Source organism: Genypterus blacodes, unplaced genomic scaffold (assembly GCF_046128005.1).
Source record: "Genypterus blacodes isolate CSIRO-AG114 ecotype Tasmania unplaced genomic scaffold, CSIRO-AGI_Gbla_v1 ptg000038l_1, whole genome shotgun sequence".
Classification (NCBI taxonomy): Eukaryota; Metazoa; Chordata; class Actinopteri; order Ophidiiformes; family Ophidiidae; genus Genypterus; species Genypterus blacodes.
Window position 1 is genome coordinate 727,501 of NW_027466851.1, and position 22,450 is coordinate 749,950.

At 45.5% G+C, this 22,450-nt stretch overlaps 2 protein-coding genes across 4 annotated transcripts; both read left to right on the plus strand.

Moving 5' to 3' along the window:
• Positions 1–1,633: 1,633 nt before the first annotated feature.
• Positions 1,634–12,053, plus strand: LOC142996561 (solute carrier family 12 member 2-like). Of its 2 annotated transcripts, XM_076147516.1 has the most exons (27): positions 1,634–1,708; positions 1,778–2,116; positions 3,033–3,155; positions 3,440–3,515; positions 3,844–3,939; positions 4,268–4,407; positions 4,586–4,696; positions 4,896–5,004; positions 5,195–5,322; positions 5,688–5,772; positions 6,010–6,158; positions 6,972–7,079; positions 7,403–7,526; positions 7,613–7,714; positions 7,847–8,002; positions 8,348–8,447; positions 8,640–8,751; positions 8,832–8,972; positions 9,059–9,165; positions 9,356–9,435; positions 9,559–9,699; positions 9,790–9,903; positions 10,188–10,299; positions 10,383–10,469; positions 10,657–10,792; positions 10,903–10,970; positions 11,593–12,053. In XM_076147516.1, the coding sequence occupies exons 1-27, from the start codon at positions 1,634–1,636 to the stop codon at positions 11,726–11,728; spliced, it is 3,255 nt and encodes a 1,084-aa protein (XP_076003631.1). In that variant the 3' UTR covers positions 11,729–12,053. The 2 variants fall into 2 exon arrangements, with proteins under 2 accessions (XP_076003631.1, XP_076003630.1); XM_076147515.1 differs by having other exon boundaries at positions 1,634–2,116.
• Positions 12,054–12,590: 537 nt separating this feature from the next.
• On the plus strand, positions 12,591–18,050 carry nudt12 (nudix (nucleoside diphosphate linked moiety X)-type motif 12). 2 transcript variants are annotated; one of them, XM_076147567.1, is made up of 8 exons: positions 12,591–12,635; positions 13,432–13,642; positions 13,723–14,026; positions 14,348–14,627; positions 14,763–14,930; positions 15,394–15,507; positions 15,615–15,814; positions 15,914–18,050. In XM_076147567.1, the coding sequence occupies exons 2-8, from the start codon at positions 13,437–13,439 to the stop codon at positions 16,022–16,024; spliced, it is 1,383 nt and encodes a 460-aa protein (XP_076003682.1). In that variant the 5' UTR covers positions 12,591–12,635; positions 13,432–13,436; the 3' UTR covers positions 16,025–18,050. The 2 variants fall into 2 exon arrangements, with proteins under 2 accessions (XP_076003682.1, XP_076003681.1); XM_076147566.1 differs by having other exon boundaries at positions 12,598–12,635; positions 13,429–13,642.
• Positions 18,051–22,450: the final 4,400 nt, after the last annotated feature.

Consider the following 22,450-nt stretch of genomic DNA (forward strand, 5'->3'; position numbering starts at 1 on the left):
GGTTATGTTCACACAGACACAAAGTGATGAAGGACTCATGGACCTCCGCAGACTGAAGTCAAACTTTCCTCTTTGTTCAGGTTTGTGCTTTTTCTGATGTTTTGTGTTTGTCTGTCAGAATTAATGATTGTTTATTCCGAGTTTTCAGCCTTTAATGTTAGAAAGCTGTTTTATGATGTCAGAGCTGATGAAGAATACAATGAGTTTCACTTAATTCAGAATATTCTGAAATAAATGAATGTATGGAAACTTTTAGTTTCCAGGTATTTTTAATAATATATATCACAACATCACATTTAAATACTGCACTTTGACATGAACATCAGTATTTGCACCGGCCTTATACAGTTTATTGTTACGTGATGGAACCAGTTTAATGGCATTAAATGTGAATGTGATCAAAATTTAACATTTAACATTTAAGGATTTAAAAAAAAAAGAGTTTGAGAGTGAATGACAAAAAAAGCAAAACAGGACATTGACATCAGTTTATCTCAGGATCACCTGCGATAACCCCCTAACACACACACACACACTCATTTCACACACTGATATAACTACCGTAGCAGATAAACTGGCAAATCTCCATGTTAAACATGAAGCTAAGTGAAGTTTTGCTGGTTTAGTGACGTGCTGAGTGTCTGTGCAGTGTTTGGCTCTGTCACATCAAGCAGTGTGACAGAGAAAGCAGCTGTTATTCACTATGCTAATGTTACTGTGGGCACACACACACACACACACACACACACACACACACACACACACACACACACACACACACACACACACAGAGTGATTTCTGTATGAATGCCTCAGTACTCAGAGCAGCACTGATGACGAATGCCTTTGTTTAATACATCAGAATGACCCCCACCCCCACCCACACCCACACACACATACACAGACATATACACACATACAGTCAAGTTTGTGGTGCTTATGTTTATTCGTGATATGATGTCATTCATTTATTTTCTTTTTAAAGTGTTCCCTACAATACATATCAGACCATTGTTGTTTCATTTTGTTTTCCCGTTTGCTACAAGATCAGCACCTGTTATACACACAGAATACACTATACATGTGTTTATATAGTGCATTTATACTGTATATATTATTACAGAGAGTGAGAGAGAAAGAGAGAGAGAGAGAGAGAAAGAGAGAGAGAGAGAGAGAGAGAGAGAGAGAGAGAGAGAGAGAGAGAGAGAGGGGGCGGGAGGAGGGTTTGTGTTCATGACACACAGCCTTGGTTTCATCCCTCCAGTTCTCAGACGCCATCAGGAGGTGAAGCCTTTGCTTTGTGTTTGTGATGTGAGTTCTTAGTTGCTGATATTAAGTTTGTTCAGTTGCAGTTGTGACTCTTTGGGCTTAAATGCAGAATGAGCAGCTCTCCCTGAGCTTCCCTCAGACTGTGGAGCAGCCTTTCATCAACCAGGTGGTTCTTTACTTTATGATCATTTAATATTTTATTAACTAGTATTCATTCAACTTGTTATTATCCAGTTTTATCTTCAAATGCTTTATGATGTTGAATATTTGACTGTGTGTGTGTGTGTGTGTGTGTGTGTGTGTGTGTGTGTGTGTGTGTGTTTGTAACAGTGACTCTTTGGACTCCTCATCTCGCTGTGCCAACATGTCGGGACAAAAACCGTCTTTGAGGACCGGCGGACGCTTCCAGGTGGACATGGTCACAGAGGCGACATCCTCAGCGGCTCAGGCCCCGGCCCCAACCCCGGTCCAGGCCCCGGTCCAGGCCCCGGTCCAGGCTCCGATCCAGGCCCCGGCTCCAGTTTCCACCGATGAGTCCAAAAGCCGGTTCAGGGTGGTGGGGTTTATGGATTCGGGGGGTCTTGGCAGTGCCATGGACATTGGTCTCCCCCCGGATGTCTCCCATGACCCGGACATGATGAAGAGCGACTCAGTGAGTCTCCATTCGACAGGCACAGGACACACGCACATCTCCGACACACACTCCAACACCTACTACATGAGGACGTTTGGACACAACACCATCGACGCTGTGCCCAACATCGAGTTCTACAGGCAGACCGCCGCACCTTTTGGGGAGAAACTGACGAGACCGTCGCTGTCTGAGCTCCACGATGAGCTGGATAAGGTAAATATAATAATTTAGTCCAGAAGTCTAAAGCTAATATGCTCGACTGTATACCAGGAAGCGTTGCAACTCAAACCTTTTGTAGTTGTTTATGTAAAAACTGTGACACAAGTATGACGTAACGAGGGACTCGTCTCTAATGTGGCCGTGGGTGCAACTGCACCACCATGTGGCCGTTTACGAGGAACCTTGAGCTCGTAAATTGCGGAGGTTGTTTTGGTCCAGTATTCCAAAAAGAAAGGTCAAAGGTTAACTTTCTTTCTTCCATGCGTTTGATTGTGAAATCATTATGTCCCACTCAGTCTGAATTGACTGAGAATCAAACACACAACATTCCCCTCACTCCTACCTGACTCCTACCTGAATGTTTCCATTAACCCTTTGGAGTCTTTCATTGCAATTTTACTTTTCAGTGACTTCTATTAGCAGCATAAAAGGCGCCACTGTAACACGTAAAATCCTTTTCCAGACAGGACGAGACTGAGAACACGGGCTGTTCTGCAGTAAACAATCTGTAACATCATACTGAAGATTGTTCAGTACATCATGATGTACAGGCAAAAATTGGCAAAAAACAGGCAAAGACTGAAAACACAACTGAAGCTAATATAAACAAGTAGCTGTATAATAACTTCACACACGATAGAAACCTAAATCATTTAAGTGTTTAGTGTTTCCATGTCAGTGTTTGTGTACATATCATCTTTACTTGGGAAGTTTAACTATCCTCCCTCCTATTTGCTCAGAGCCGCTCAGTGACCCGCGATCTGCGTGACTGTCCTAACAGACTAGCAACAACCAATCAATCACCAAATCTGGATTGGATGAATATTCTGTGGATGAGCTCTAGTTGACATTCCCACTCACACCTTTCTGTCTTTCTCTCATGTCTGTCCTGGCTGTGATTGACTGACAGGAGCCGTTTGAAGATGGCCTAGCCAATGGGGAGGAGCCGTCAGCGGCGGAGGAGGCAGCAGCCTTGGCAGCGAAGGATGCGAAAGGAGGAACTGTGAAGTTTGGTTGGGTCAAAGGAGTCCTGGTTAGTGACCTGGTGGACACTTAGACGTTCCTCTCTTTGTAGCCAAGCATCAAGGGTTAAAATCACTGGAGGCCTTCTGGCTCCAAAGGACGACATATATCATATGTCAAGGATGTCTTTAACAAAATCTCTCCAACAAGTGTCTTCAGTTAGAAGGAAATTATGTTCAAGAAAAATGCTACACCTCTGCATTAGAGCTCTCTATACTAGGCTTAGAACTTATCAACCAACCCTCATAAGGTCAGATCAATGCAGAAAGCTAATTGGAAGTGTTTGTCTTCCAGATCCGCTGCATGCTGAATATCTGGGGAGTGATGCTCTTCATCAGAATGTCCTGGATTGTGGGACAAGCTGGCATTGGTAGGTTCAGGTAAACAAATGATCGTTTGCACATTGTGGATGTCGCCACACACTCGTCTTCACTTGCAACGGCCATCTTGCAAGAAAGTGGTCTGGCGTGGAGTGGCTGGACCTTTTACCTACCTGCAGAGTAGCTCAGAATAGCTACTAGCTTGCGAATAGCTGAGAAGCAGCTTAGCGCCGTCTTTCCTATACCTCATGGGCTGGATTCAAATCATTGTGATGTTGAACGGTGTGAGAGGCGGACAGTGCGGGCCAAATCAGGTCTAGAACTGCTCCTGCAAAGAAAATAAGCCTTGATTTCACAGATTTTCTCTCCGTGCAACAGGACTGACCATCGCGATCATCCTGATGGCCACTGTCGTCACCACCATCACCGGTCTGTCCACTTCTGCCATCGCAACCAACGGCTTTGTCCGAGGAGGTGAGACTGTGACCGCACATGAAGACTTTATATCCCAAATGTAAAGGATTCAATGTTTTGTGATTCACGCTTGAGCTGTCGGTCACTGTCATGTGGAGATGTTTGTGCTTCTCTTCAGGTGTGTAGGTCTTTGAATGGACCCTTATGGATCAATGTTGTTCTTTCTTCTACAGCACAATAGAAGTTCTGCACACCACAATAACAACATGATACAGACTTTTCAGGGTCAAATGACACAGGAAGACACATTCTAAGGCCAGCTGTATAAAAGAGAGGGAGCCATCAATCTATTGCTGATCTTGACCTTCTGCATTGACCTGTCACACAGGAGGAGCGTATTACCTCATCTCCAGGAGCCTGGGACCTGAGTTTGGAGGCTCCATTGGCCTCATTTTCGCCTTTGCCAACGCTGTGGCTGTGGCCATGTACGTCGTGGGCTTTGCAGAGACTGTGGTCAAGATGCTAAATGTGAGACATACTTTGATACTCAAATGAAATGAAATGTAGCGGCGTTAACTTGAAGGCTTTTATTTTGAAACATCAACGGGAGCTGTTTACCACTGTCAAAAGTAGCAGGAATGATCAAAACATCCGTCTGTCTAACACTGATTCTGATATTGATCCCAGTGCTCATTATTGGTTCCAGGATGTGGACGCATTGATGACCGATGAGCTGAATGACATTCGGATTGTTGGTACGCTGACCGTCATCTTGCTGCTGGGAATCTCTGTAGCCGGGATGGAGTGGGAGGCTAAGGTAGAACACTGGAGAGAGAAGAAGAACCATGTCCACACTGGACCTACTTTATTGTTGATTTTGGATATGGATGTCAAAGCTTGACTCAAAACCTGAAGTTTGGAACTCGACCCAAACCTGTAAACCAGGAGTCCAGCTGACGTGATTTTCCTCTCTCTCTTTCTCTCTCTCTGTCTGTCTCCCTCTCTCCCTCTCTCAGGCTCAGATAGTCCTGTTGATCATCCTTTTGGGAGCTATCGCCAATTACTTCATAGGAACCTTCATGCCGACAGAAAGCAAAGATCCCAAAGGATTTTTTGGCTACAGCAGTGAGTTTCATAGCTGTCAACATTCAGTCTGATGCTGCATCGTCTCTTATTTTGGTTTTGTTTAGTTTTTAGGTATATTTGTACATTTGCCAAGTAAGGTAATGTGTGTGGATCAGTAGGATCTGGGTGAGCAGAGTGCCCAGCAAGGCTACCACTGTCCTGATTTGTCTCTCTTTCTCTCTCTCTGCAGCGGCCATCTTCTTAGAAAACCTGGGTCCAGACTTTAGAGAAGAGGAGTCGTTCTTCTCAGTGTTCGCCATCTTCTTCCCAGCAGCCACTGGGATCCTGGCAGGAGCAAACATCTCTGGAGACCTCACGGTGAGTTTTTCTTAAAATTCCAAACTTTTCATTCATGGGTATCTTGGATTCAGGACATTTACGCCTGAACTCCGTCACTGTGTGTAGGTTGTAAGCTGAAGGCATTTGGTCTTCACTGGGTCTCTGAAGAACCCATATGGACCCTTGTGCTAAAAATGTTCACGTCTCTAAAAGCTTAATCACAAGGTTATAAGTTTAGATACCAATACAGTTTGTTTACCATTACCTCAGAAATATCACCACAGAGGAATTTATAAGAGGAGATGGACCCTTATTTAATTTGCCATCTTCATCATCATGTTCATCTTTGAGACCTGAAGCAAACCACCTTCAGGTGACTCTGGGGTCCATTCGTGTTTTTTCAGGACCCTCAGTCTGCGATCCCTAAAGGAACCCTGCTGGCTATCCTCATCACAGGACTCACCTATGTGGCTGTCACCATCTCTACAGGTAAACAAACACTCTGTAGGTCACAAAGAAGGGAAGTCCTCCATATGTTACTCTAAAAGAGGTGGATGTTGTTGTTTTGATGTTTGTATACAACTTTGAGACGTGTGTGTGTGTTGGTTGGCTGAACCTTCAGTTTATGAGGACGTGTGAGTTTGTTTTGTCCATGACGGGAGACAAAGACACAGGAGTCAAACAATCTTATAAGGACTTAAGGTCAAACCTGCTGTCCCCCTGTAGGAGCCTGCATCGTCAGAGACGCCACGGGCGACCACAACGACACGGTGAGCGACACGGTGAACTGCACCGATGCAGCCTGCACACTGGGCTACGACTTCTCCATCTGCAAGGAGGGAGGCTGTCAGTTCGGCCTGATGAACGACTTCCAGGTACGATCGCAGTACTCACACACCGGGTACCATCCCAGTATTCACACACCGGGTACCACCACAGTACTCACACACGTGGTACCCCATTCACCATGTGTGACGGCAGTATACAGTAACACATACACATACACACAGTGCCACCTCATCATACACGCTCATACTGCTTCACACACCACCATAGCCTCACACACCAGGGTACCACCGTACCATACACTTGTAAGTGTGTGTGTGTGACTGGTATGATACTGTATATTTGTGTGTGTGTGTGTGTGTGTGTGTGTGTGTGTGTGTGTGTGTGTGTGTGTGTGTGTGTGTGTGTGTGCGTGTGTGTGTGTGTGTTGGAGACAGACAGAGCTGTTCCCAAACAAAGGGCAGCAGAGATAATAGTGACTGTTGTTTCTAGTCACAAGGCTTTCACTGGCTGAATGAGGACATTGACAACATCCACCCACACACACACACACACACACACACACACACACACACACACACACACACGCACACACGTACACATACACACGCACATGCACACACACACACACAGCTCAGTGCCACCGATAGTACATGCTGATGACGCTTTGAAAGTTTTTAACCTTACTAACATTAAAAGGTTTTTAAGTAAAATATGGAACAAAATCCCTTTGTTTGATCTGCACTTTAATATTGAGGTGTTAAATGTTTATGCTCCTCAGGCCGCTGTTACATTCATAATGAACGGTTTTGTCATCTTGTGTACCAAATGACGGAAATTTGGATGCCTTAAGTGTGTGTGTGTGTGTGTGTGTGTGTGTGTGTGTGTGTGTGTGTGTCCAGGTGATGAGTCTGGTATCCGGGTTTGCCCCTCTGATCTCTGCAGGGATCTTCTCAGCCACTCTGTCGTCGGCTCTGGCGTCGCTGGTCAGCGCTCCCAAAGTCTTCCAGGTCTGAAAACACCTGAACATTCAGTCAGCAGGACTCCAGGAGTGTGTTATGCTGAGTGACAGCATGAATGAGCCCCTTTGTGAATAAATAATAGAATGAATGAAACAAGCAAGTGAGTAAGCAAGTGAATGAATGAATACGCAAATGATTAGGTAAGAGAATAAATAATAATGAATGATGAATAATAATTGAATGAATAAATTAAAGCAAACAACTAAGTGAAGGATTGAATAGATGAATGACGGAATGAATGAACACACGAATAATGAATGACAATGAAGGAATTCATGAATAATAATTGAAGGAGTTTATTCTTCTTCTAGGCTTTGTGCAAAGACAACATCTATCCAGGCCTTGGAATGTTTGCAAAGGGCTATGGGAAGAACAACGAGCCTCTGCGTGGTTACGTCCTGACCTTCGGCATCGGCCTGGCCTTCATCCTCATCGGTAGGCAGCAGCAGAACATCTATGAGCCCCAAACATTAGAAGCACCTACGGTTGTAAATATCGGACATGTTTTGTTTCTCTCTCAGCTGAGTTGAACATCATCGCTCCCATCATCTCCAACTTCTTCCTGGCATCTTATGCTCTCATCAACTTCTCCGTCTTCCACGCCTCTCTGGCCAACTCTCCAGGTAAAACCACATCAGTCATCATTTCTTTGTGATCCGCCACGATGTCATACCTTCTCCATCGACTGAGCAACAATGAGACAGGTTGACTTCCTCCTGAAGTGTGACTTACTCTGCCTCCATCTGTCACCACAGGGTGGCGCCCCAGCTTCAAGTACTACAACATGTGGGTGTCCCTGGTGGGGGCCATCCTGTGCTGTGTGGTGATGTTTGTGATTAACTGGTGGGCCGCTCTGGTGACGCTGCTCATCATCCTCGCCCTCTACATCTACGTCAGCTACAAGAAACCTGGTAGGAACGCCAACTCTTCATTAGTCACTCAGTATGTTCAAGAAAAAGTCACATTAGTTGGTATTTATTTTAAATAATGAAAACATTGATGAGTAAATATTGATTTGATTGATTTTGAGAATTCTTAGTACAGAAAGCTCGGCAAGAAATGAGTCCAGAAGGTCAAACAGCAGCCGAAAAGACAAGACTAATAACAAGCAATGGAAACTTCAACTGAGAAATAGACGAGTATAAATATGAACTGACTCCTCCTGCTGCTGATGAGTCATTCTGCAGCACATCAGACTTCCTGTCCTGGTGTCCGTGTCCTTCTGTTTTCTAACGTAGCTACTTTGCTCTCCGCAGATGTAAACTGGGGTTCATCCACACAGGCTCTGATCTACAACCAGGCCCTGACCCACAGTTTGAGCCTCACTGGGGTGGAGGATCACGTTAAGAACTTCAGGTCAGGCTGCAGCTTTGATCCTTCTGCAGTAGAAGCTTAGAAGCTTAATGAAGATGTACTGAACTCTGCTCACTGTCATGTCATTACGGCGGACAGTAGATAAAGAAATCTCCAGACATTGTCAAAGTCATACTGTATGTTCTCCTCTGGGCTTCAGTGGATCATAATATTGTGTGCTCGCTGCCCTTACAGGCCGCAGTGTTTGGTGCTGACCGGTTATCCAAACGCTCGTCCGGCTCTGCTCCAGCTGGTTCACTCCTTCACCAAGAACATCGGCCTCATGGTTTGCGGTCACGTGAGGACTGTAAGTTTGGTGCCGACGGCCTTACAGGAAGTATCCGTCCTCCTTTACTTCTGTCCATTAATGTTCCTTTTCTGGTGCAGGTTTCCCGTAGGCCAAACTTTAAGGAGTCGTCCCAAGACCACATTCGCTGTCAGCGCTGGCTCAATAAGAAAGGCATCAAGTCCTTTTACACACCTGTCTTTTCTGACAGCCTGAGGCATGGAGTGCAGTTTCTCCTGCAGGTAGTTTAAGTCTAACTGCAAACCTCTAATCTGAACCAGACTGCTCACCATTACACGGTTGAACACTGCACATCCTGTCTCTGCAGGCTGTCGGTCTGGGTCGTCTGAAGCCCAACACACTGGTGATGGGCTTCAAAAACAACTGGAGTGATGTAGAGATGAGAGACCTGGAGATCTACATCAACACTATACAGTAAGAACATCCTTACATTAGGATGGAATCTGACCTGACAGATATCATCATCCAGATCATGTAGCTGTCACTCAACCCTCCACTGGGCTATGATTCTGTACTAAGACCTCATTTTAGATTACGTTTGTATTTTCACCACTTTTACATGACGATATCATTTTAAAATAGATTTTTTGTTTTTGTGTTTCAGTGACGCTTTTGATCTGCAGTATGGAGTGGTGATCCTCCGACTGCAGGGCGGACTGGACATCTCTCACATCCAGGGACAAGGTACATGAACCTGTCTGTCTGTCTGTCTGTCTGTCTGTCTGTCTGTCTGTCTGCCTGTCTGCCTGTCTGTCTGTCTTGTCTGTCTGTCGAGTGTAACTGTTCCTCTCGCCTGTGTCTCTGCAGATGATCTGCTGTTGTCCCAGGAAAAGCCAACAGGGGGCGGTAAGGAGGTGGTGGTACCTATCAATCCGCCTAAAGACGCTGACTCTGACTCCTTCCTGTCCAAAACCACCAGCAATCAGAGCAGCCCACTCATCAAGAAAGGTAAGAAAAGAGAGAGAGAGAGAGAGAGAGAGACAGACAGAGAGATAGAGTGAGTGACCCGTCCTCTTTCTTTCTTTCCATCCTATGCAGACACTAAGTCTCCTCTCAGTCTGACTGATCAGCGCCTGTTGGAATCCAGTCAGCAGTTTAAGAAGAAACAGGGCAAAGGAACCATCGACGTCTGGTGGCTGTTTGATGATGGAGGTCAGTTCCTCTTATCAGGCTCATCCTGCTCCCATTAGCTTCATGACTGTAAAACTTCATATCTGTGTGTCCTCTTAACTGAATGCAACTAAACTAAACTAAACTAAACTAAACTAAACTAAACTAAACTAAACTGTGTGTTTGGATGCATGTGTGTGTTTGGATGCAGGTGTTTGTTTGATGCAGGTGTGTGTTTGATGCAGGTGTGTGTTTGATGCAGGTGTGTGTTTGGCAGGCCACTCAGTCAGAAGCCTCACACTCTTCTGTGTCCCTGTGTGTTCCAGGCCTGACTCTGCTGATTCCATACCTGCTGACCAACAGGAAGAAGTGGGGCGACTGCAGGATCAGAGTTTTCATTGGTGGGAAAATCAACCGTATCGACCACGACCGCCGAGTGTGAGCCGCTGCTTCTCCAGAGATTATTTAATGGTGCAATGACCTGAAATGACACATTTTTGTCATGTCCTTGTCATCTTCAGGATGGCGACTCTGCTTAGCAGGTTCAGGATCGACTTCTCTGACATTAACGTCCTGGGAGACATCAACACCAAACCCAAAAAACACAAGTATGCTGAAATCCTTTAAATGTAGCATAACTGACCCTGTGCAAAGCCAAGTCACAGAATGTACTCATCTGCAAGGAAATAAGCCTGAAATAATAAAAGAAGAACATTGACGAGGTGTTAGAAAGGTCCAACTTTGTCCTGCAGGCTCACACTGATATACTGACGCACTGTGTTCATGTTGCCTCAGCAAACTGAGTTTTAAGGAGCTGATTGAGCCGTACAGGCTGAAAGAAGACGACATGGAGCAGGAAGCAGCAGAGAGACTGAAAGCTCAGGAGCCCTGGAGGATCACAGACAACGAACTAGAGCTCTACAAGGCCAAGGTCTGCCCAGATACTGCTGACACGACGTCGTCTCTGACCAATCACTCTGATGAAGTTTGTCACAGTATTATTTACAGACTTTTGTATCGGATGATTTTTGTGTGTTTCAGACAAACCGTCAGATCCGACTGAACGAGCTGATGAAGGAACATTCCTGCGCTGCCAAACTCATCGTCATGTAAGCTCCCTGTTTGCTCATTTTGACCCACAAAGATGAGGTGTAAGCCTGTTTGTGCCGGCCATACCGCTCAGACGTGACCTCTGTGGATTGGTCAGACTCAGTTAAGGCTGATTCAAATTCAGGTTAATCTGGCTCAGGAATCTGACAGAAAGAAGAATGAGATATATTCTTTATTCTTTATCTAAATGTTTTTTTATGCATTCTTTTGCCTGAAAATGCATTTTAACCTGTTTTTATATGAAGAGTTTATATGAAATGTGCTATATAAATATAGTTGCCTTGCCTTTTAAAGTAAACATTGCAAATGGCTTAGAACTGAACTCTGCTTGGATGAGTGACTGAACATCTTTGTGAGGAAACAAGTCCATTAACCTCCGACTCCTGCTGCTGGAGCCCATCAGAGAAATACACGGTCGCCCATAAAGTTGGAAGGAACAATTATTCCAACCTTATGGTTAGCAGTATATATATGTACACTGTTGCCCATAAAGTTGGAACAGGAAACCATTCCAACTTTATGAACAACCGTGTAGATCCAAACCTGCTGACACATGCAATGTAGAACGTGTTTGGATGGTGTTTACTGTGTCTCTTTCTGTCTGTCTCCGTCTCTCTGCAGGAGCATGCCATTGGCCAGGAAAGGTACAGTGTCTAGCGCCCTCTATATGTGCTGGATGGAAACACTCTCCAAGGATCTTCCTCCTCTGCTGCTGGTGCGAGGAAACCACCAGAGCGTCCTCACCTTCTACTCCTAACACACATACACACACGCGCGCGCACGCGCACACACACACACACACACAGAGTAAATACAGTTTACATTGAAAAGTTCACACACACATTTAATTTAAACATTTTGAAAAATCGGAAATGTGAAAATGTTGAATAATTGAAAAGTTGCAAGAAGTGAAAAGTTGCTAATAACCCTGGAGTGTTGGAATTACAAAAAACGAGAGGTTTGGAAATAATGATAATGCTGGAAAAATTCGGAGTAAACCTGGAAATCTGGGAATAAATCCTGGCTTTGGCTTTAGTTAGTTTCATTCTTGATTGGATTCCTTAAAGTCAATAATGAATTGAAATTGCTGATAATATGGGGCATTTATGGACAAAGTGTGATCACAGTGTTTCAGCTTTATTAAGTTTAACAAATCATACCTTGATTATATAATTCAGTCCATTTCCATTAACTAAATTAATTGAGGGACGTGTTTGTGTTCATATTTAGTAACAGATTGTGTTTGTTTAATGTGAGGCACAGAAAATGCAGCAAATATTAACCGAATGTATTCCATTTTTAATATTTTGATGATTGTCAGCATGTGTATTGGTTTGTAATTAAAGGGTCATTTTTCACTGGATTGAAAGTCGAAAGATTATTTGTCTCTGTAACATAATTTTGTACACTATTTTATTAAAATGTTAACCAAACAAAGTTTCGGCCCTGTTTACTCAAACTAATTTATTCGAATGTTTCGGATTATTACACATTTGATCCTAAAATGCTCCGTATAGTATTGCCGCTGATTGCAAAATTTTGTGAGAGATTTCCGAGCTTTCAAGCAGCTCCTGAAGGCAGCACAGGTGGCCATGTTTTGGTTCTTGAACGCAGCTCGTCACGTGATCCACCAAGGACGAACACCCAGCAGCACCGAGCAGCAGGTCAGACCGTAACACTTCACACCAACAAGCAGCTTCTCACCTCATTCTGCTCCGAATGAACAACTCGGTGACAGTAACACGAGCCGAAGCTTCACATGTGAAGTCAGTCTGCGGGGTTGGAATCCCTTTAGCAGGTGTAAACATGAAGTCCGTAACAAGTTCTAGACAGCTGCTGGAGACTTCAGCTTCTTATTTATTATTCATTAATGCCACCTGTGCCGTGATAGTGCCGTTAGTTAACACGGACCCTTTAGCGATGCTAGTTAGTTAGTTTGACTTCAGTTTTACATTTATGTGCATTTGATGTTTGTTTGTGTTTTACATAATGTGCAACGTTCTGTAACGCGGTGTCCGGCGGAAGCAGGAAGCTACCATGGTTACCATTTTTCTCAGCCAAATACAACTGATGTAGTATTACAAAAGGTGTAACTATGGAGACCAAAAGACCAATGGACATAGACTCAAAAAATAAAACCAATCAGACGTGATCTGTTGTTATTCTTTGTCTGCCTCCTGACATGCAAACGTGAGGACGTTCTCATCATGAACATCTGTTGTGTTCTTCTGCAGACATTTTGAAGTTAGGCTGTCGTTACAAACCTCTACAGAAACTGAATGTTGACGTGTTCCCTGAAGGTTTCCCAGATACGAGGCTTTCAGGAACCTTCTGGGAGCTTTTTTGGAAACATCTTAAAAAACTAAAATACATAAAAGTTCTAGATTCATTGTGTGAATTGCGATGGTATTGTCCTGTATCTTAAATCAAGTAAGATCTGGGCTCTTCCTGGTCCAGCAGGAAGAATGGCGAGCCTCCAGTTCAGTGCGAAGGAGGAGATACTGGAGAGATTTCTGGACAGTGCAGCCAGAGGGGACCTGGCCCAGATGATCCAGCTGTTGACCCATTCACCTTCGCTCATCAACCAGACAGGAAACAGCGGCTGGACGGCGCTGATGCTTGCTGCTCGTAACGGTCACTTCCACGTGGTGGAGGCGTTGCTGTCACAGGGGTAAAGAGACGCCGGGCAGATATGTTCCTACACAAAACACGCTTCTCTCTCTTTACACTTCTCTCTCCTTCATCCTCAAGCTGCGACAAGTTTCTGTTAAATGGATCCTCCCAGACTGCCTATGACATCGCCAAGTTCTGGGGCCACAGACACATCGCCCACCTGCTGGCTCGGACGGACGACAGTTGCTGTAGCGTCCTGTCGACCTCTGACCTCAGCCAGCAGGAGACCTACTTCAGCAGAGAGACACTGGACAGACTGAGCGCGAAGAGGACGGACACGGCCTGGCTGGAGGCCAAACGGTGCGATCCGAACTCCATCTACCTTCTGTTCTCCAACCTCAGTCCCATGGTCAGAAGCCCCCAGGAGGGACAAGGCACGGGGGTGCGTACAGGGTTTCACTGCTGGGCCAAGACCTCCATGTTCACGGCAGATCTCTCGACTTGGGCAGCTGCGTAGACAAACTTATGCGTGGTATAGGTATAGGACATTTCTGGGTCGTAAACGTCAGAATTATGATCTACATAACATCCTGTGTAAGACTTAGATCTCAGGAGACGATAGTGTTTTTATACCTTTTTGTTTTGAGTCATTCCATGGTTGATTCTGATGTTTCCTCATCATGTTGCTCCTTCTCCACACTGGTCTCCAGGTGTGTGGAAGTGACCTAACGGATCCCCTGGACTGTGATTCTGACTGTTTCAGGATGAGACCAAGCTGTGTTGCTTCAGGTACCAGGCAGTTAAGGACCTTATGGACAAACCCGCAACTGTACCCGTCTTCCTTGGAGTGGAGAAGAAGAAGAAGCCCGACCCTTCCTCTTCCTCCGGTCAGACAGAGCAGAGTGTCTGGGATCCTCCCGCTTGGTTTGCCATCAGCACAGATGAAGAACCAGCTGATCTTCTCAAACGCTGTACAGAAAGTAAATGCTTCTTCCCGAAGACTCCCAACAGAGACCTGCTGAAACTCAGCGAGGAAGACGCTGGTGAGGAAGAATTTTGAGATTCTATTGTCGTGTGTGTAGATTTGTCTGTTTACCAGCATGTTGATAATCCAGAGAAGAAGTCATGACAAGTTTCCTCTGTTTTTTTGTATCGCCTACAACCTGTCGCTCCTGTAGGCGTGATGGCTCAGGCTCGTGCTGTGCTGGCCTGGCACAGCAGGTACAGCTTCTGTCCCACCTGTGGGAGCAGCACCAGAGTGGAGGAGGGAGGACACAAGAGGAGCTGCCTGAACTCCAGCTGCAGGAGTCTGAAGGGGGTCCACAACACCTGCTACCCACGAGTTGGTACGACTCAGTGAGACGTTAGAGATGCTGAACTTGTTTCCCCTGATCTAGTCCCTCAGATGTGAGAAAGGCTTCAGATGGAAGTTGTGCCCGTAGATGAAAGTGTAACATGCGTCCTTACTGTCTGCTCGTTATCTAGCAGTTACCACACTACAGGATGTGACAGAGGGAAAGACTGAGCCACTTAATATAAAATATTAATATGAAACATGAATATCAGCAGAGTCGTTAGCAGAGACTTTGCGCTAGTACCAAACGTCTTTATGCCCACCACATTTCACCTGTGTGTGTTCCTGCCTGCCAAATGATTATTTTTTTCAAAGTTTTAATTGACGTTTTCCCCAGCTGGTCCTCATTTGTATAAGAGTTGAGTTAGAAGGAGATTCTGATTGAAAATAGAGAAGTTCTTTCTATGCTAGGCTCAGAATTTATCAGTCAACCCACAGACCTTTCGTCTTTTCAGACCCAGTGGTCATCATGCTGGTCATCCACCCTGATGGAAACCAGTGCTTACTGGGCAGGAAGAAGGTGTTCCCTGTGGGCATGTTCTCCTGCCTGGCTGGATTCATAGAGCCAGGTAACACACACACACACACACTCAGATACACATACCCACACACACACACACTGACCCCCCCCCCCCCCCCCCCCCCCCCCCCCCCCCCCCCCCCCCCCTCCTTGCAGGTGAGACGGTGGAGGAGGCGGTGAGGCGGGAGGTGGAGGAGGAGAGCGGGGTGAAGGTGGGGCTGGTCCGGTACGTGTCCTGTCAGCCGTGGCCGATGCCCTCCAGCCTCATGATTGGCTGCCTGACCGTCGCCATGTCAACAGACATCAGAGTGGATCAGACTGAGATTGAGGAGGCTCGTTGGTTCCCACGGCAACAGGTAACAACATACAGGAAAATATAATTACTGCTAGAACTCCTTGTTGCTCTGCTGATCTGCTGGTCCAGGTACTGAAGTGTTCTCCTTGGTTTCTGTCAGGTGATTGACTCTGTGGTCAGAGGGACCAGGTCGGTGCTGACCGCCCCTCCCAGACAGACCATCGCCTACCAGCTCATCAGACACTGGATCGGTATGACCTCTAACCTCTGAGCTCAGAGTGGAGCGCTGATGGAGAACCTGTGAGCCTCCAGGTCTCCTGAAGTCCTGCTGAGAAGAAAAGAAGCATCTAACCCAGAACAAAGGGAGGAAGTGAAGCGTCTTAGCTGCTGTAAGCCCGCAGCTCTGTTAGGTTTGTTTACTCCTTTGAAACGTTGACTTATAGTCAATCAGCAGAACAATGATTGATAGATCGTTAATTGATCATGATGCCAGTTTTTAAAGAAAGTACATTTAGTGATTGCAACATTCCTCCCTGGATTTTGCTTTTTTAAAAAGATGTGTTTTTATTGCTGCAATATTTTCCAGAATTTTGTGGCAAATTCTATGTTGACATGTTTTGTGTCACTCCCCATGAACGGACTCATATTCATTCAAATGCACAAAATATAAGCTTGTACATCCCATGGATCTGTGATCAGTCGTTATTGGAGCGTCTCCAAAGCCAGCACGTCAAATTAGTTTCATGCAGAATTGGCCCCGCCCCTTTTATACACGGCGGGCCTATATTGACTTGACGTGTATCAGATCTGTGGCTGCTGAGCCTCAGTCGACTAACAGACAAGGCCTCGTTCCTCCAAACCAGGCGGTGAAACGGTTCAATTCTTCATCGATGTCTCAACCTTACTGCCAAAGACGCAGCAGGACGACGACTTTATGACTCACAGACTTTACACCCGCCATGTTCTACCAGCAACGCAAGTTTGGTTGCTGTGGCGACTCGGAGGAAATCTAGACACTCAGTTTGCATCAGGTGATTTAGATCTGATCGACCTGACCTTGTTTAGTTTCCCGCTTGTCCATTGAGGAGCCACACACACACGCACACACACACACACGCACTGATGATCCCTTAGGACAGTGTAGACTACAAAAGTGTCCCAGCATGCATTTCTGCTCGCCTTACACCACACTCAGCTGGAAATGCAGAGAGACACCGTGCGTGCGTGCGTGCGTGTGTGTGTGTGTGTGTACTGGCCTGGAAGCTGAAGTAAATCTTCTCTTGGCTGTGATTCGTGGTGAAGCAGCAGGTCAGGCGTGACTAACACGCTAACAGGACGTCATGGTGCCGTTAGCATGTTTGTTGCTGCTGCATGTGAGACTGAAAATCTTTTTCCTCTTTTATAGAGTAGTCTTTATATATTAGATTATATGAGATTATAACTGGACCCATGTTGATGTTTGAGGAGCTGTTCTCCTAAATTCATCCAAAATATGCACAATGGAAGTGAGGGAACAAGCTAACAGCTAACAGAGGCAGCTAACAAGTAGATGCTGCGCGTGTGTATCTCTAGTTCATCCCCTCAGAGACGCAGAGGTCGCAGAGGTCGTAGATCGTGGGGTCAAATAAGATAAGATAAGATGAAAGTTAATTATCCCGAGGGAAATTACTGTGAAACAGTTACAGTACAGCATGAAAACAAGAAACAGAAATCAGAAATCACTGACCAGAAATCAAGCAAAAGTGAAGGTATGGGAAAACTTTGAAATGATGCTTAACAAAAGAAACCCCTGCTGAACGTCCCTGATGCTCTTATTGATCACTGATTGGCTCGTGGTGGATGTGAGCGGATGAAAGGGTTAATGTGCCGATCAGCTGTGCGTTAATTATAACTTATGTCTGCTGAGGAGCATGGCGGATGCTTGTTTCCATGGCGACAGCAGCAGGGGCATGGTGCTGCTTCTGTTTCCATGGCAACGTGTCAGGCTCATGATTGGAATTTAAAAACAAAGTGTGCACACACACACACATACACATTATGCTGTCTAGTGATGTTTTGATAATTGTATTATTTAATTCATATTTTCATATTTGAAGCCGTCTATTCATAAAGAACAAGGTTATAAATATATTTGACTTGAAACACGTTTTATTTCATATATAAGTACGTAGAAATACAATTACAAAATCAAAGCATGTATGACATAAAGACAATCAATCAATACAGATGAATATGAATCTGCTCTGAGTCCTGATCATTATTGTTTCTGATCAATAAACATTTATTTACTGCTCAAAGGATCTAATATCGATTTATTTTTTATTTACTATTTTCTTGTTTAGTTTTTTTTTTTTTTTACTTATTTGAAAATAAGACAGACAGGGAGAGAGACAGAGACAAACATAGAGAGGGACAGACAGGGAGTGTGAGAGATGGAGAGACTGACAAACAGAGAGGGACAGATGGCTAGAGAGAGAGAGACAGACAGAGAGGGGAAGACAGAGAGAGAAAGAGAGACAGACAGACAGACAGACAGACAGGCAGAGACAAACATAGAGAGGGACAGACAGGGATTGAGCGATAAACAGAGAGGGCCACAGATAGAGAGACAGACAGACAGAGAGAGAGAGACGTGGCTGAGGGACAGGGAGACAGAGGCGCGTGCTCGCTTTATCGGCGTCGCGCTTTGTCGCTCTGTGAGCGCGCACGATCCAAGGGCAGAGCGCGCGCTCACAGAGCATCAGGTCACCGTGAGTCCGCGAGGATCCGGAATGAAAACATCAACAACGATCACATGTAAACAGTTTGTTTATTTACCGCGGAAAAAACAACAAACAGGTAGAGCGTGAATCAACAGGACGCGGCGCGCGCTGACGGCAGCGCGTCTGTGGATAAGAACCGTTCATGAATGAAAAATCATTTCCCGCGGAATCAACAGCGAATCGTCTTCATCATCATCCTCATTCTCATCATCAACAACAAGACCGCGACGTGACCGCGGATTTTTTTTCACCGATGAAATCATTGAGCGATCGATCAAACCTTTAACCTTCAGAGCCAAAGGCGCGAGACGGCGGCGGTACCGGATCCTCCCACACTGAGATCAACAGGAGAGCGAGAGAGACACGATCATCATCATCGGCTATCGATCAGCATCACACAGTGAGTCACAGCTCCAATATGTATTCAGATTTTACTTTCATTTGTCAACTGATCTCTACTTCATCGATCTTCATCAATCACACCATCACACTCTTCATCATTATTATCATTCCCCTTATTAACATCATCGTCATCTTATCCTATTTCGGTGTAAATAATAAATGACAGTTAATGTTTGAGTATGATGTAATGTGATGTAGTCCAAAAAGCACCATCATCTTCCTCACTCCTCTTCATCATCAGCACTCTCTTGTTGATCAATGCCTTCATTACTTTCATTTCCTCCCTCTTCATCAATCTGCTTCATCTACATCAGTTTATCTCATTTTCATCTTCATCATTTTTGGCATCATCATCTGTTCCATATTCATGCACATTCTTTTCTTATTTTTTACTCACATTCTTTCTCCCTTATTCTTCATCACATTGCCTCCTCTTCATCGTACTCACCTCCCATTTTGTCTTTCATCCTTGTCTTCTTTCATTCCCTCCTCTTCCTCCTCTCATCATTAACTTTGAATTCCAAAAATACATTCAGAATTTCTTTTTTAGAATTGTCACATTTAGTTCGCAGTTAGACATCAAGGTGTGAATGCAGAACACACACACACACACACACACACACAGCTCTATATGTTTTCTGATGATGCTAAATGTTTGTTTACATCAGTGAGGTTTGTAAACAGTTTCTACCATTTTGTAAATACAAATGACGTCATTAAACTCCCTAAACTAATGACATCACTCACCTGTGCAGGTCGACTTGGATTTTCAACCAAGGACAAACAAATCATCAGGAAACAGGAAGTGTTTTAATGTCAGGGGCGTGGCCTCTATTTAGCTCAGGTGTCTCTATGACTTGATCGTGTTTTAATACACTCTGCAATCTGTGTGTCTCCTCTTCCTCCTCCTCTTCCTCAGTGGAGCTGCGTGGCGTGCTCCTGCTCGCCGTGCTGCACTGCTGCTCGGTGGCTCGCTGCGGTTGTGAGCCTCGCCTGGTGAACATCGGCGCTGTGCTGAGTCAGAAACGTTACGAGCAGGTGTTCAAGGAGGCGGTGAGTCAGGCCAACACCCTCTATGGCAAAGACAAGTTCAAGATGAACGCCATCTCCGTCACGCACAAACCCAACGCCATCCAGATGGCGCTGTCCGTCTGTGAGGACCTCATCTCCAACCAGGTAAGGGCACCCTCCTCTCCGCATCCGTCACGATGTACACACAAATAATGTTCCTGCTCAATGTCACCTTTAACATTTCCTAAACCATTCCCTTAACCATCCTCAAGCCTTCCCCAAATATTCCTTAAATGTTACTGAACCATTCCCCAAGCATTCTTTAAAGATTCCCAAAATGGTTCCTAAACAAACCCTAAATGTTCCCTAACTTATCCCTAAATGTTCCCTAAATGTTGCATACCACAGTGGAGGCAGCTTGTCTCTCCCCGATCCTCACATCAAACCAATCTATGACGTCGTTAGTTAAGTCTGGAGGGAAGGAGTGAGGAGAGAAAAAGAGGAAAGAAGAGAGAGAAGGTCACAGTGAGATGGAGAGACAGACAGAGAGAGAGACAGACAGACAGACAGTGGGAGGGGAGAGAGAGAAAGACAGACAGACAGACAGACAGACACCCCCGTTGGAGGACAAAGAGGGGGGTAGAGAGAGTTGGGGGTAATTATGTTCTACCTGCAGCACTGCCGAATGAGGGAGGGTGTCTGTCTCTTTCTGTCTCCCTGTCTGTCCGTCTGTGTTGGTCTCTGTCTGTCTGTCTGTCTGTCTGTCTGTCTGTCTGTCTGTCTGTCTGTCGGTCTCTCTCTCTCTCTCTCTCTCTCTCTCTCTCTTTGTCTGTCTGTCTGTCTGTTTCTCTCACCCTGTCTGTCTCTCTCTCTTTCTCTCTGTCTGTGTCTCTCAGAATGAAGAACATCCTTGATTGTAGTGCAGTGATTACTTTGATGCTGTCAATTTCTACAGTTCAGTTACACCAGAGCAACAGAAATGAGGCCAACAAGGGGAGGGGGGGGGGGGGGGAGACAGAGAGAGAGAGAGAGAGAGAGAGAGAGTAATCCCTCTGTTCACTGGGAGGATGGAGAGATTACAGAGTGAGCTGTGATGAGGATGTTGGAGGAGGGAGGGAGAGAGAGAGACATCAGAGAACACACGTACTCTCACACACAAACATACATACTTACACACACACACACACATAATCACACACACACGCGCGCTCACACAGACCGACGGTCCGGCGCATGGAGGTGGTTGCTGCTCTGTAAACTTGTGTCTCCATGAGGCAGATGGGCTTCATAGTTTCACCCTGGCACTCAGATCGGTGACATCATCATCATCACGCAGGCGGGGCTCAGAGGGTCACGTGACTCACCTGAGCCAGGTCCCACGTTACCTGATGTCTGGGTTGTTCTTCATGTGGGTCAGGGGTCACGGGTCAGGGGTCAGACTTAGAAACTGGGCAAAGCTCCACTACATGAATGAGTCAGCTGTTCAGGAAAATGAGCAAAGTAAAGAAAGATATTAATGATTCATTTATATTATAATAACAAACACGGATAAAATGAAACACCGCCTCACAGGGGCAAATCAGCATCCATCAAACTCACTCGTACTTCTCTCTCAGTTATGTATCCAGCTTATTAAGCAAACTCCAAGTGTTCCATGTAAAGATGTTAGTCAAAGCATAAAGTCTTCCTCCTCTTCTTCTTCTTCCCCTCCTCATGCTGCAGGTTTATGCCATCCTGGTCAGCCACCCCCCTCAGTCTAACGACCACCTGACGCCCACGCCTGTATCCTACACCGCCGGCTTCTACCGAATCCCTGTGGTCGGCCTGACCACAAGAATGTCCATCTACTCTGACAAGGTAACCCTCATCATCATCATCATCATCATCATCATCTTCCTCCTGCTGAGCGTGTGCATGTTTCCATGTTCATGCTCACTTCTTCCTGTGGTGTCACACTGGGCTCCTGCTTGGGTCCCCCCCCCCCCACACACACGCACGCACATACACACACGCACGCGCATACACACGCGCATGCACATACAGACACAGACACGCACACAGACACACACATTCATGTATGTTTAAACCTTCCCATGCTAAACTTGTATATTATTTAGAGTTTTTTATTAGTTTGTCCCAGTTCCCAGAATCTGAGAAAGAGAGCTCTCTCTCTCTCTCTCTCTGTCTCTCTCTCTCTCTCTCTCTCTCTCTCTCTCTCTCTCTCTCTCTCTCTCTGTCTCTCTGTCTGTCTCTCTCTCTTTCACTTTCTCTCTCTCTCTCTCTCTCTCTCTCTCTCTCTCTCTCTCTCTGTCTCACTCTCACTCTCACTCTCACTCTCTTTCTGTCTCTCTCTCTCTCTCTCCCTCTCTATCTCTCCCTCCCCTCCCCTCCCCCGTAGAGTAATACATTATTTAAAATGCTCCATTAGTGCCATCTCTGATTTTTCTCTGAAACTTTCAGTCAGTATAGATTTTCTCTCCAAACTTGCTTCGTCTTCTCTTCCGGTGTCTCATATGTGGTCC